Genomic DNA, 12441 nt, shown 5'->3' on the forward strand with positions numbered 1-12441 from the left:
AATTATTACAGTCACAAAAATATCACAAAAGTATTTTTTTTTTTTTTTTTTTTTTTTTTTAAGAGGAGGAGCACAGAAAAGCCCTGAGAAGCATGACAAAAATACTCACAGTGCTTCAGTCACAGCTGAACCAAAAGCATCTGCAAGTGCCCTTCCCTTTAAGTGCTTTTTCCAGCATTCAGGAGTACCTAAGGGAAAGCTGCGTGACATGACTGAGAAGCTGAGCCTCCTGACAGTTCATTAACTGGTGTCTGAGGAACCTAAGTGCAATTTCTTTGTGCTAATCTTTTATGTGTATCTCAATGAGGCTTCCCTGACAACCATCATCCCTCCCTGGCAGGAACATCTTGGCTTTTCTCAGCACCACTGCTCCACATGCATGGGCCTTGGAACAAGGGTTTGATCTGACTTTGTGTGCTGCTTTCCGGCTGTGTATGGCTCTGCCCACGTCACCCACTGAGATAATGATGTAGGACAACTAACATGCACAGAGCAAGGATTTAATGGTGCACTATTGTTCGCTGAGCTGTGATTGCCAGGGAGAGGCCAAGCCACCGGGGACTGCCTCATCCCCTCATTGTTGCATGCTGAGCACCTGCAGACTTTTGCTGGGATTGTGAATGAGACCTGACAAACTGTAGAGAAATTCCCTTTGATTTGACTGATGAAACATGAAAGTCATCCTCTTCCAAGAGGGAAAAGGATAGAAAAGCTACAGCTTAACTTGCTACCTATTAGTCAGCTTCTGCCTTGGCAATGTGAGTCTGCTGTGTCCTAACTCTAATTCAGTGTAAAGCTTGGTACTGGTGTAATGGCTACATGCATCAAGATTTCAACTACGTTCTGATACTTTAAAAAATGACCACAAAGCAAGGGTTTGAATCCAGGACTTTCTGACTTCCAGCATTATTAAAGTGCTTTCTAGATGTCACTGATTGTTTTTATTAAGGGATTTAAATGCCTTTGTCCCCAGCATAATAAAGATAAAATCATTTCTTACCATTGTCATCACCCGAATCAGACTGGAAGGAGCTGAGGGACTGTACTTCAGAGTTGCTGCCTTTATTACTTCCTGCAAAACAGGTCACTTCTTCAGCGTCATCAACCCCTTTACCTTCATTGACAGCAAAAACAAAGCAAAACGGTACTCTATAGGTGTGCATATTTGTCAATTTATACCACAGAGCCAACAGATAGCCTTCTCTTATTTTTGTCAGAATAAAAATATTTCCTCCAGACAGAGGAAACGACACTTTGGCCATGAAGGCAGCTAATGACTTTTGAAGTGTCTGAAGCTTGAACAGGCTCCCAAGCAGCTGACACCATCGCTACCAAGGAATAAACACCTGTAGTCAGTATTGCCTTTCGGAGACCATGTAGTGGCAAGGAAAATGACTTTAAAAATGTGGTATAAACATCTTATACAAGAGATTACAGTTACATTTATCTTTACTGTTCATTTCCTAATTTGAGAGTCTCTTTAGAGGCTCATACAAAGCCCAGTGAAGTTATTGGGCAACTTTACATCAGTGGCTCTTGGATCCACCACTAATGTAGAGTAGATTATACATTTTGTCATGGACATTCAGTCTTGTCAACTTGTCTACACTTTAGGAATGTAACTGCAGCCTGTGGCATAAGTTCTCATGTGCTTAAATACACACATTCAGATATACATTCTGTGAATGATAATAAGGAAGCATATCATCCACAGTAAGAACTGAGACAGATGCCTCAGTTAATTATGAATGAACAAGCTCAGGTGGTGCACACAGTCAGTCTACCTAAGTACAGCTCTCCACCTGCTATCCGTAGATATTTCTACCCAGCATGGGGCACCTGCATATAGTAACAGCTGATTTAGTCCTGCTGAGAAGCAGGGTACACAGTAGATGGAGTGAGTGCTGCAGTAACGAAGCTGCACTGCTTCCCACTTACTGACAGCTGAGGCTCATCGCCATGGCACGACCTCATGCTGTGCAGAAATTCATGCAGATACCAGCATCTGTGGCAAGAACACCCAAGAAAACGCAGAACAGAGCACACACGGAGGCTTCCATACTGGTATTTTAAATCAGCAAGACTATATTTAATGGTTAAAAAGGTCAACCACAACACAACAGTGAAATACAGCCCAAAGGAATAATAATTAATTCACGTTTTTCACTAGAAGACTTTGGCCAATGTGCTGCCTTAGCTGAAAACGTGCATGTCAGATGTGAGGCACTGTGGAGAGTTCATCTCTGTCTTTTTCTGTTCTTATTCCCTAAAACAACAGTGCTAAAAAATTCCTGGATCATGTATTTTTGTTGATAGATTTGATCAAAGTTGTGTTGCAGTGGGGTTGAACACTCATTATTTTACTTAAAAGAGAAAACATGACTAAGAAAAGAAACCCTTCGCTCTGCTAAAGCAAACATCTTAGTCCATATGAAGTGTTTTAACTAACAAGGATGGACAGCACAGGCCCTTAAGTCTGCCTCAGCAAACTGGTGTCTTACTATGAGAGAATATGTGAGGCTTGCTGTACCTCCAGTAACTTGTTCAGGAATGAAAATGAGCATTGTATTAACCTGTTGAGAAACCATCAGAGCACAAATAGGGCGACTGTGGGGATCAGAAAGTTTGTCATCACTGATACTGAATGCAGATGAGAATGCAATGAACTGAAAGGGTGATCCTCTGAGTGGTGCTTGATTTCCTCTTTCATTTCATTGACATTGGAATTAGCAAATGTATCAGCGAATGTCTCCCTTGCACAAAAGAACTTCTTGCAGAAAATTTTAAAATTTTAACTCCCCTGGGAGACCAAACGCCCAGACCGAGCAGAGTTTATATTTGAGAATTCTGCCTCAATTTTTTTCCCCAATAGAAAGATGACTGCATTGTATCACTTGAAGAACTAGTGCTCAGAGTGCGTATTTGTGCTTTTTGAACAAGTAAATTGATGTGTTCAGTCCTACTTAGTGCATGTAAGGAGATGTTTTGTGTGCCTAGTGTTAATTATACTCTTTCAAAGTTAAACCAAATCACAATTTTACTATTTTTTCACATTAGCCTTCAAGTTAGAGCAGTAAGTGTAGCTGGGCCTGCTGCACCCTGTGAGGAACCTACACCTATGGTAAGAACGGTGGCAGCAGCATGCAGCACTTACTTTCCGTTCCAGCATCCCACGTGCTCTTCCTGATGGAGTCACAGTCGGAGCGGCAAGGAGACACCGCGGGCAAGTTGGGAGCCACGCTGCACACCACCACACCCCGCCTGGCTGTCAGGATCCGAGGGGACTCGGGATGAAATGTTGTCATCTCCTGGTGCTCCACGCCAAGCCCATCCACTATCTTGTCCAGGTTATTCCGCGAGTCACTCTGGAAGCATGGGGTGTAGGCCATCGGCCTTACAGGGACCTGAGGAGGCCCAACCTCCTGGTAGATGTTCCTGCTGTCTCCGCTGTTTCTGATGTTTTTGAACTGGATGCCGTTGCTCTTGTTCAGCAGGGCAGCAGTGGCTGGATCCTGTACAAGCGTGATGTTATTGCGGGAATAGTTCTTCCGGAATACTTTCTTGCGAAAAATTATAAAAAGGATGATCAACACAAATATGACAAACAGAACCACGGCTATTCCTATCAGCTCCTCCTTGCCGACGTACGAATGCCCGGCTTGTATATTGGGAACCACCACAGGGCGAAGACCGCAGTACTGCCCCACGTAGCCAGCGGTGCAGTTGCACAGAAATGAACCAAATACGTTGACGCAGGAGCCACCATTTTCACATTCTTCTCTTTCGCACTCATTGATATCTTCTTCACACCTTAAAAGAAGAAAAGGAGAATGTGGAGTTTGGAGAACGCTTAGCAAACAGCCCAGCTTCCAAGTGATGACCTGTCAAAGTGGTACAACTACAACGAGCACCTTGCTGGTGCTTAGCCAATTATCATATCATAATCATATTATTTAATGGCATTTAATTTTTTTCTGCGGGTATTCCATGGCTTTTAAAAATAATAAAATGAAAATGTCAAGAAGGAAATAAAAGTTTAAAACATCTCATAGGAAAAGGCTTCTTGATCCTAATACTGCTCACAGAACATAACAGAAGATCTCATCACTTTTATTTCATTTTTGGACTAACACATGGGATTCAATACTATTATCAAGAGGATTCGAGGAGAAAACAGCTGAAAAAAAGTATAGTAAAAAATTCATAGACTACTAATTTGAGAGAAAAGGGGAATACACTGGCTTTTAAAATTGATTTAGGGCTGGAGATAAAATGAATAAATATTACAGAAGCGGGAAAAATATAACCACAGGAACCCTAAACAGAGAGAACAGGGAAGAGAAGCAGGTGATAAAAAAGGCAAAACAAAACAAAAAGTGCAAACAGACAAACAAATGAGAAAAAAGCAGGGGACAGGTTTCTACACCAAGTATGTTATCAAGGTTTGAATTTTAAAAATGAATGCAATAAATTAGGCTTTTAAGTTAGGCCTAAATAATTGATCCGTTCTCAAAAAGAAAAGATTACAGATCAGCTTCCACAGGCTTTACGGGATGACTTAGGTGTCCACATCTCAATGAGACTGTACCTTAGTGAGATCCATATCTAATTTGGAGATCTCATTTGACACAGTAACTTCAGAGCTGGATTCAGAAAGCCTCATGGATTTCTCATCTTTCATTAGCTTAGACTTGATTTAAGCACTAAGTGTTGGGTTGCTTTTTGCAAGGGAATCACAGAATCATCAACGTTGGAAAAGACCTTCAAGATCATTAAGCCCAACCATCAACCTGACTTACAGGGTTCCATTGCTAAATCATGTCCCTTAGTTGGGTACAAAGTGCCCAGCTGAAAAAACAAACTCCATCACTGAATTTAAATGCTCTGATTGCCCATGTTGGAAAGTTTACTTACGTTACTCCAGTCAGGCCATTTTTGCAGTTGCAGATGAAAGCATTGCCAATGGGATCGCATGAGCCTCCATTCCGGCAGGGATTTGGGAAGCAGGCTGTGATCTCTGATTCACAATTTCTTCCAGTAAACTGAGAGAGGCAATTGCACTGGTAGCCTGGGAGGTGAAGGACACAAAGAAATACATCAGAAGCCATCCACTGTATCTAGAAGTAAGAGAATCTACTAGACTAATATACTCCAAAAAATTTATTATTCTGTAGGGTAAAAGGGATGCTTATACCCATTCTAGTATATCTGTGTGGTCCACACTAACTCCAGTGGAGCATTTTCTTATCTGGAATGTTTGGGTGATTGGAGCTCATGTAATACAACCAGGGACCAGCGGAACCTCTGAAGCTCCAACTATTCTAATCATTGTGATTCAGGTAAGAATAAATGTCCCCTGCGAACAACCTTGGTTGCAGTAAATATTCTAGACCAGTGATGCATCTCCCTCTTTTTTTGAAAAGAAAGACCAAATTTCCCATAGTGGCAGCCCACACCTCATCTGGGGCTTCATCAAAGATCAAATACATGAGCTAAGAGCTTTTTTGTAATACATATCATGGATGACATAGCAGGGATGAGACAGCAATAATATAACACTTGACAATGATATTTAACTCTTTCATGAAGCACATCATCCAGGCATGAACCATGAGCTTCATAACACCAGCTGAACAGGGGACTGCCACCCCTAATCAGAGCTGATTAGATGCATTTTCTGCTATTAGGAGTCTGATTAATCTTTAGCTGCAATAAATCAGGCATCACACCACTCAAGTAGGGGACTGCAAGGGACCAAAGTCCTTTTTCCATGCTTCTTGCCAGCAAAGGAGCAACATGAGCTAGAAACATTTCTTGAAACCATCAGTACACTACCCCAGGTAGCAAAAGACTGTCTGTTTTATTCCCCTTTCCTTGTGATTTGCCATTAATAAATCCTTTATTTAAGGTCATAAAGCAATCCAGTGAGACAATGCATGTCTTCATATTGTGCTAGAACTAAGTTCTGAAATCTGAGTCCTTTTTCACTTGAGAAGAAAAAGGAACAACAACTTACAAAACCAGAATCTCCCAACAGATGTGTAGGCAAGATTCAAGCTCCACTTATGGAGTTCATATATCAAAGCAACATACTGAATATGCCATCTTAATCAACTGGAACAAGGTATCTTCCTGCCATTAACACTGTTGAAATCCTTATATCTGTACTTTTGAAATACATTTATATACACACATATATATGCATTTTAAAAGACACTGTTCTAGAAAATGAGGCAGGAAATTTCTGGCAGAGTTATGAGGAAGAGAATTTCACAGAAACAATGCAGTAGTGGCATGAGACAAAAGCAATTCTACATTTGGACTGCCACATCTTTAATGTCCTGTCTGGTTCAATTCACCTTGTTTAGCTACCCTAACTGAATTCTTTCATGAGGACAGACTCTAGCAAAGAAATCTGGAACAGACTTACTGGCTCATTCAGTCAAGATTACAAACCCATCTAAGTGAAGATAAATGAAATAGATAATCAAATATCATGCTGTTTTGTTGTCCTTCTACAAAAAGGGGGACAAAAGCAGTACTATTTTAAGGTTACAGAATTAAGAAAAGAAATGATTCCACTGCAAGGATTCCCAGAAAGCTTACTTGGTCAGCACCAGCAAGATGGGATTATTTTTGCTGCCTTACACACACTCACTCAGACAATGTGAATGGCTTTTTAGACCTGTAGAGAGCTGGGACTGAAGAATTACAAAACTGCAGCTGCACCAGGCATCGTGTTTTGATGCCATTCCTACAAAATATTTATTGTTACTTGGTAAAACACCCGATCCTTGAGGTAGAAATCACAGCATGAATAAGAGAGGCTGTTTCATTGCTCCATTTTATGACTGAACAGTGACATCTATGGTTGAAAAATTTATAGTAATGTTTTCCTACACTTCTATGGTCTCACTGAGTTTAAGTGAAATGAAAATTTTCAGAGATAAAACATTTCATTCATAAACATATATGTTGCTTTATATAATAGCAGAATAGATCTGTTTTTCTAACTATCTGATAACTGGCATTTGAAAACTATATAACTTTAAAATGACTTTAAAATCAAGCTTTCTGCACCTATGTTACAAACTGGCAATCATTGGAACACCAAAACCTTCAACTAATTTTCTTTTCACCTCTTACATTTGTTTCAGCTGTGCTGAGTTAAGCTCTGGATTGTTGCTGTGTAACACATTCTCTTACATTTATTCACTGTAGACAGCCTGAGAAATACTGATTTGACTGAAAAAATCCTTTTTTTCCACTAACTATAAAAGGAGGATGGATATATTCATTATTAGTATTGAAAATAATTTATAATAAAGATGCACTAACTTCAATAAGCATTTTATATCAAGAGGAGCTAAAACTGAGTACATCAAATGGGTCCAATGTCTGCTGGGTGATGTATGAACAAAATAAAAATGAAAAGTTACTTATGAAAGCCAACATTTTTGACTGGATTTGATTTAATGATGGTAGAAGACAATCAGATATTAGGCACCTAAAGTATTCAGTATAGATTCTAAGTCTGGAGATCAAAGTTAATAATAAAAAAGGCAACAAAGTTAGGAATAAAAAAAGCAATAGAACTGGTTACTGTTAAATTTTAATATTTATCACTGACTTCTCTTCCCATTAGACGCACTGCCATACATCTGCTTACTCTAAGACACTGGCAAAAGACACTGAACTTTCCTGTGACACACAATCAGAGCTGCAAAACATTCATCTGGGAGAACATGGCACAGCAAAGCATACATCAAAATTCATGGAGTAGAGCCGATATGATGGCTCAGTTCACAGCATCTATCGACTAGGCCAGCAGACTTTCCAGACCTTTCATGCCTTTCCAAACCTCTCAGCAGAGGCTATAATGTCACCTGGTGCTGCACACTGTGGCCACATGGCTGAGGACGGAGAGCATTCCTAAAGAAAACCTTTTTGTCAGGGATGCATCCTAGGTCTAACAGAGAATTTTTATTACAGTTTTGATTTAATATCCATGTAATGTATCATGCATTTCTTCCCATCTGTTTAATGCAAGAGTAATACGCAAACTTCCCATGCCCGAAAACAGTAGCTGAAGTACAGGGGGCCAAGTGGCCCTGCCCTCTCAGTAGGAAAAGAAAATTCCTCTTTCAAGCTATCTAGGGCTTGTTCCTGTTCACAGTGAAGACAGTGCAAGTCTTGGAAATACTTCAGCATTTAAGATCATACAGTCCACCTGGGTTCCCTTCAAGAGATATGAATATTTCATTTTGCATATTGATCCTGAAAAATGTTGATATGCACTCTCCAATGCACCAAATCTTGTGCTGTCAGCACAGTATGGCTTCACAAGGAACCAGTGGCAATAGACAGAAATCTATGATAAGCACATCTGCAGTGTTGTTGGGACAGGGCCAATGCACCCTTGGTCTATGTCACAACAGTCTGTACCAGCAAAAGGAAGGCACAGAGGCCCTAGAGCGTGTTCAGAGGAGGGCGACGAAGCTGTTGAGGGGTCTAGAGCACAAGTGTTATGGGGAGTGGCTGAGGGAGCTGGGATTGTTTGGTCTGGAGAAGAGAAGGCTCAGGGGAGACCTTATCTCTCTCTACAACTGCCTGACAGGAGGTTGTGGTGAGGAGGGGGTTGGCCTCTTCTCCCAGGTAGCAGCATTGGCACAGGTCACCGTCCCTGGAGGTGTTCAGGAACCATGGAGATGTGGCACCGAGGGACATGGTTTAGTGGGCAATATTGATGGTAGGTGGATGGTTGGACTAAATGATCTTAGAGGTCTTTTACAGCCTTAATGATTCTACCATTCTATGATTCTATGATTCTGTGAACAGCCAACTCTAAGGAACCATAAGCAATGAGCAATGACACTGCCAAGTTAGGCCATATCTGTATAAACAGGCGCTAAAGAGCAATTGGCAGTAGGTTTGTGGAGAGAAACAGTGCTGAGGACTCGGCACCTTCAGTGCACACATTTCAGGGTTTTAGGATCAGGTTGTCTGCACTCCTGATGTGTGCCTTCCAGCTCAACACCACCCAGAGTAAACTTGGTTTTGTAAAGCCTCACTGCTCACACTTACATAGCCCTCTAATGCCTACGGCATTAGTTCTGAGTGATCTGATTGTTTTATTAGGTTTCTCTCATGCTCCTTCACCGAATCCTCCTATGCAGCTGTGCCACATTCTCTGACTCCAGAGGATGTCCTCTTGCCTTCTTGACCTGCCTTGACTTGTCTGTGGCTTGTTCTCTTGTCTTGGTGTGTTTCTGCTCAGTCATACAAAGTGACAGGAAGAAAAGGGCTTTTTCAGCCCAGACCTTACTGAAGAGCAACATGCTGAAACTGAGGACACTGCACAGGCTTCCTGTCTATACCTGTGTTTGCTTGGCACTTTATAGCAGCAACAGTGGCAAAAGACAGGCACTGTGCCATCAGCAGATGGGATGCTGTAAGGCAGTGAACATCCCCATTGGTAGAATTCCCAGCCTGAGCATCTGAATGCCTGTCTATCCTCAGGTTTACTTGGCTTTATTGAAGAGGATGCTCCTAACTGTTGCCAATTCTTTTTTTGAACATGTGTATGCTCCTGTTTCTATCCATCACATGCAAGAGGCTTTTATTTGCTGTGTGCTAGGCTTTTGCATTTGATCTCCCCATGTAGTTTCTTTCCCCACTGTGCCACTAGCCCTGACAAACTCGATGTCAAGGAACAGGCCTGCCCTTGGCCTTGCTCACACACCATGTCATGTTGAGTTAACTGATGAGAAAGCTGCAGGTGGAAACCATCTATCCCAGCACTTATGTTTTGGTGTCGTTAGAGACATACCTGGCCAGCTTGAAGAGCTGTGTGTTCTTCAGCCATATGTATTCCTGCCACTTCAGATTTCACATATCTGTCTTCAAAGAGATGATCACTGCCTTATGCTACATGTTGGTAGGAAACTGGTGCTTTCTATAGAAGGGTTGGTGTGTAACTGCTTTGAAACTCTGAATCTAAATCCAAATCTCTAAAAAGCACAGCTATAAGCAAGATTGAAAAAAAAAAAATCCTAAAAAACCTTTAAAAATGAACTAATGCACATTTGGTATACTTCCATTACAGCATGCTGGCTTGTTTGTGTTTGTGTGAAAAAAGTGACATTGAGAGTATACTTAGACCTGGTCAGTTCACAGCCACAGCAGTAATACACCCATTTTTTCCCTGTCACTCTTGCAAACTACTTAGACCTCAAAACTGCCTGTGTGTTAATATAGCCAACATGCTTCAAAAAGTGTATTAAAAACACCATCTAAGTACCAGGTTGCATTCTTCTCTCCCACTGGATTTTAATTCATAAAAAAAAAAAAAGAGAGAGGAAGGAAAATTGAGAGGGGAAAGCAATGACTTTCTGTCCTTACTCCCTGCCCTCAACCCTTGACTTGCTAGATACTTTTGCTCAAATGCTTCATATTCAAATAAAATTGCCCACTTATATAAGCCATTTGCTTCAATCAAAGCCAGATGTATATAGGACTGATCACATTCAAAGGAAGTAACTATGCTTCTAATTGTAGGATTTACAAGCATGAGGTTTTTCTCTGTGGCTGAAAAGCTTGGCAAAGGACTCAGATTTGATTACAGTAAAGCCTTCTATTGCTGTGATTGCTCATGTTGTTATTCAAGCAGATAAACATACACTTACTATTGGCAGAATTGGTAACATCGCTCTATTATTAAGGTTGTGTGACATTTCCCATTTTAAGACCTCATATTCAGCTGCTTATAGCTTAACCACACTTTAAACACTTGGTTGAGTTTTCTTTGGAAATGTTAGTCCAAAGAGACAAGTCATTAAAGAACATGAGGTTGTTTGTCAGGTTTCAAAACACTAACAGCTTTCTTTAAAAATAGCTTTATTGACCCACACTTGAGGATAAAGACTGCAAATCTGGAAGAATGTGGTCTATATTTCAGGACTGTGGTTTCCAGTGTCTCCAAGAAAATTATCCTTAAGCTGAAGTCTCCTCCTTCTGACATTATCCTGAGCTGTCAGGAGCAATCCTGGAGAGTGCTCTTCCCCCTTTCCCAGGCTTTTTTAAACATGCATGAGATGTCCCCATGGGGTCCCTGGGCACACTGTGCCCTGTCTGAGCTTTATAACCACTGACAGCACTGGACGTCTTCTGCTGACATGGGATTTGATTCAGACTTGTGGAAACACATGAGCGCAACTCATGTCATGGTCACTTTCTGCTGCTTCAGAAACCAGATTATGGAAGCAGATAAGCTCTTATGTGCTCTCACTGCATGGCAGTGGTTGGCAGGGTCCTCTGTGTCCATCTGCTCCAACCCCAGTTCCAGCAGGGACACCCAGAGTACGGTGCCCAGGGCCGTGTCCAGCTGACTTCTGAATATCTCCAAGGAGGAGACTCCACAGCCTCTCAGTGGTGTTTTAGAGCATCTGACCTATCTGTGCATTCTCTTGCAGGCTGAGATCCTTATTTTGTCCTCCTGCTACAATATGTTCACTCTCCTAGTGCATACAAAGCACCACTTTAACAAATCCCTGAACAGGGCCATAATGGTACCCTATTTCCATAGCTGCACAGTAAAAGGCACTAAGAGGCAGCTTTTTATTAATGGTGAACAGTAGGCATTTCCACTGAAAGGAAGATCTCACAACAGGAATGCTATTACCGAGATTGTATTTTAGATGATCAATTTATGTGAATTGTGTGTAAATTAGGCACTGGCCCTTTGATTTCTGGCATGTAGCCAGCAACTTTAATGCTATAATGTTGGGTAACCTTTGTTTGACTGTTTTCTTTTAAAGTTTGCTACAAATCTGAGCTTTCTTTTTCTCTCTCTTAATTTCCTTGTAAAGCACAGTAGGGTTTTTTAAGAAAAAGGATGTTAACAGTATATGAAATTTGCTCTGTAAAATTCAAATTAAAGGACTGATTTATTAAAAGAAATCCAGCTTTTATTCCAAACACTCACTGTTTAGGAAAAGAACCATAATTCTCCAGAAACTTTAACAGGAGGAAAATACCATATCAAATGATAGGAAGAGGGGAAATGGTTTCAAACTAAAAGAGGAGAGATTTAAATTGGAGATAAGGAAGAAGTTTTTTTTTACTCTAAGGGTGGTAAGGCACTGGCACAGGTTGCCCAGAGAGGTGGTGGGTGCCCCATCCCTGGAGACACTCAACGTGAGGCTGGGCAGGGCTCTGAGCACCTGATGGAGCTGTAGGTGTCCCTGTTCAATGCAGGGGGTTGGACTAGATGGTCTTTAAGGGTCCCTTCCAACCCAAACCATTCTACGATTCTACGATTCTGTGGAAGTATTAGTAAAGAGATCTTGATCCTTTCAAATGCCCTGGGACTGGGGATGAGATCTCTGCTGGCACAGTGCATTTTAAATGTCTATTTGTAACCTGTCATTTCCTTTCTTAAGA

General features: G+C 41.2%; 1 protein-coding gene across 1 annotated transcript in view; it reads right to left on the bottom strand.

The window, feature by feature from the left end:
• Positions 1-12441, bottom strand: part of FAT3 (FAT atypical cadherin 3) — a 347711-nt gene that overhangs the window by 12063 nt on the left and 323207 nt on the right. The window contains exons 23-25 of the mRNA XM_021382213.1: positions 4915-5068; positions 3155-3810; positions 1001-1114 (exon numbers count right to left, since the gene is read on the bottom strand). Of these exons, the coding sequence (XP_021237888.1) occupies positions 1001-1114; positions 3155-3810; positions 4915-5068 (924 nt within the window). The remainder of the gene's footprint in view (positions 1-1000; positions 1115-3154; positions 3811-4914; positions 5069-12441) is intronic.

The sequence above is a fragment of the Numida meleagris genome, chromosome 1 (genome assembly GCF_002078875.1).
Source record: "Numida meleagris isolate 19003 breed g44 Domestic line chromosome 1, NumMel1.0, whole genome shotgun sequence".
NCBI classification, from domain to species: domain Eukaryota; kingdom Metazoa; phylum Chordata; class Aves; order Galliformes; family Numididae; genus Numida; species Numida meleagris.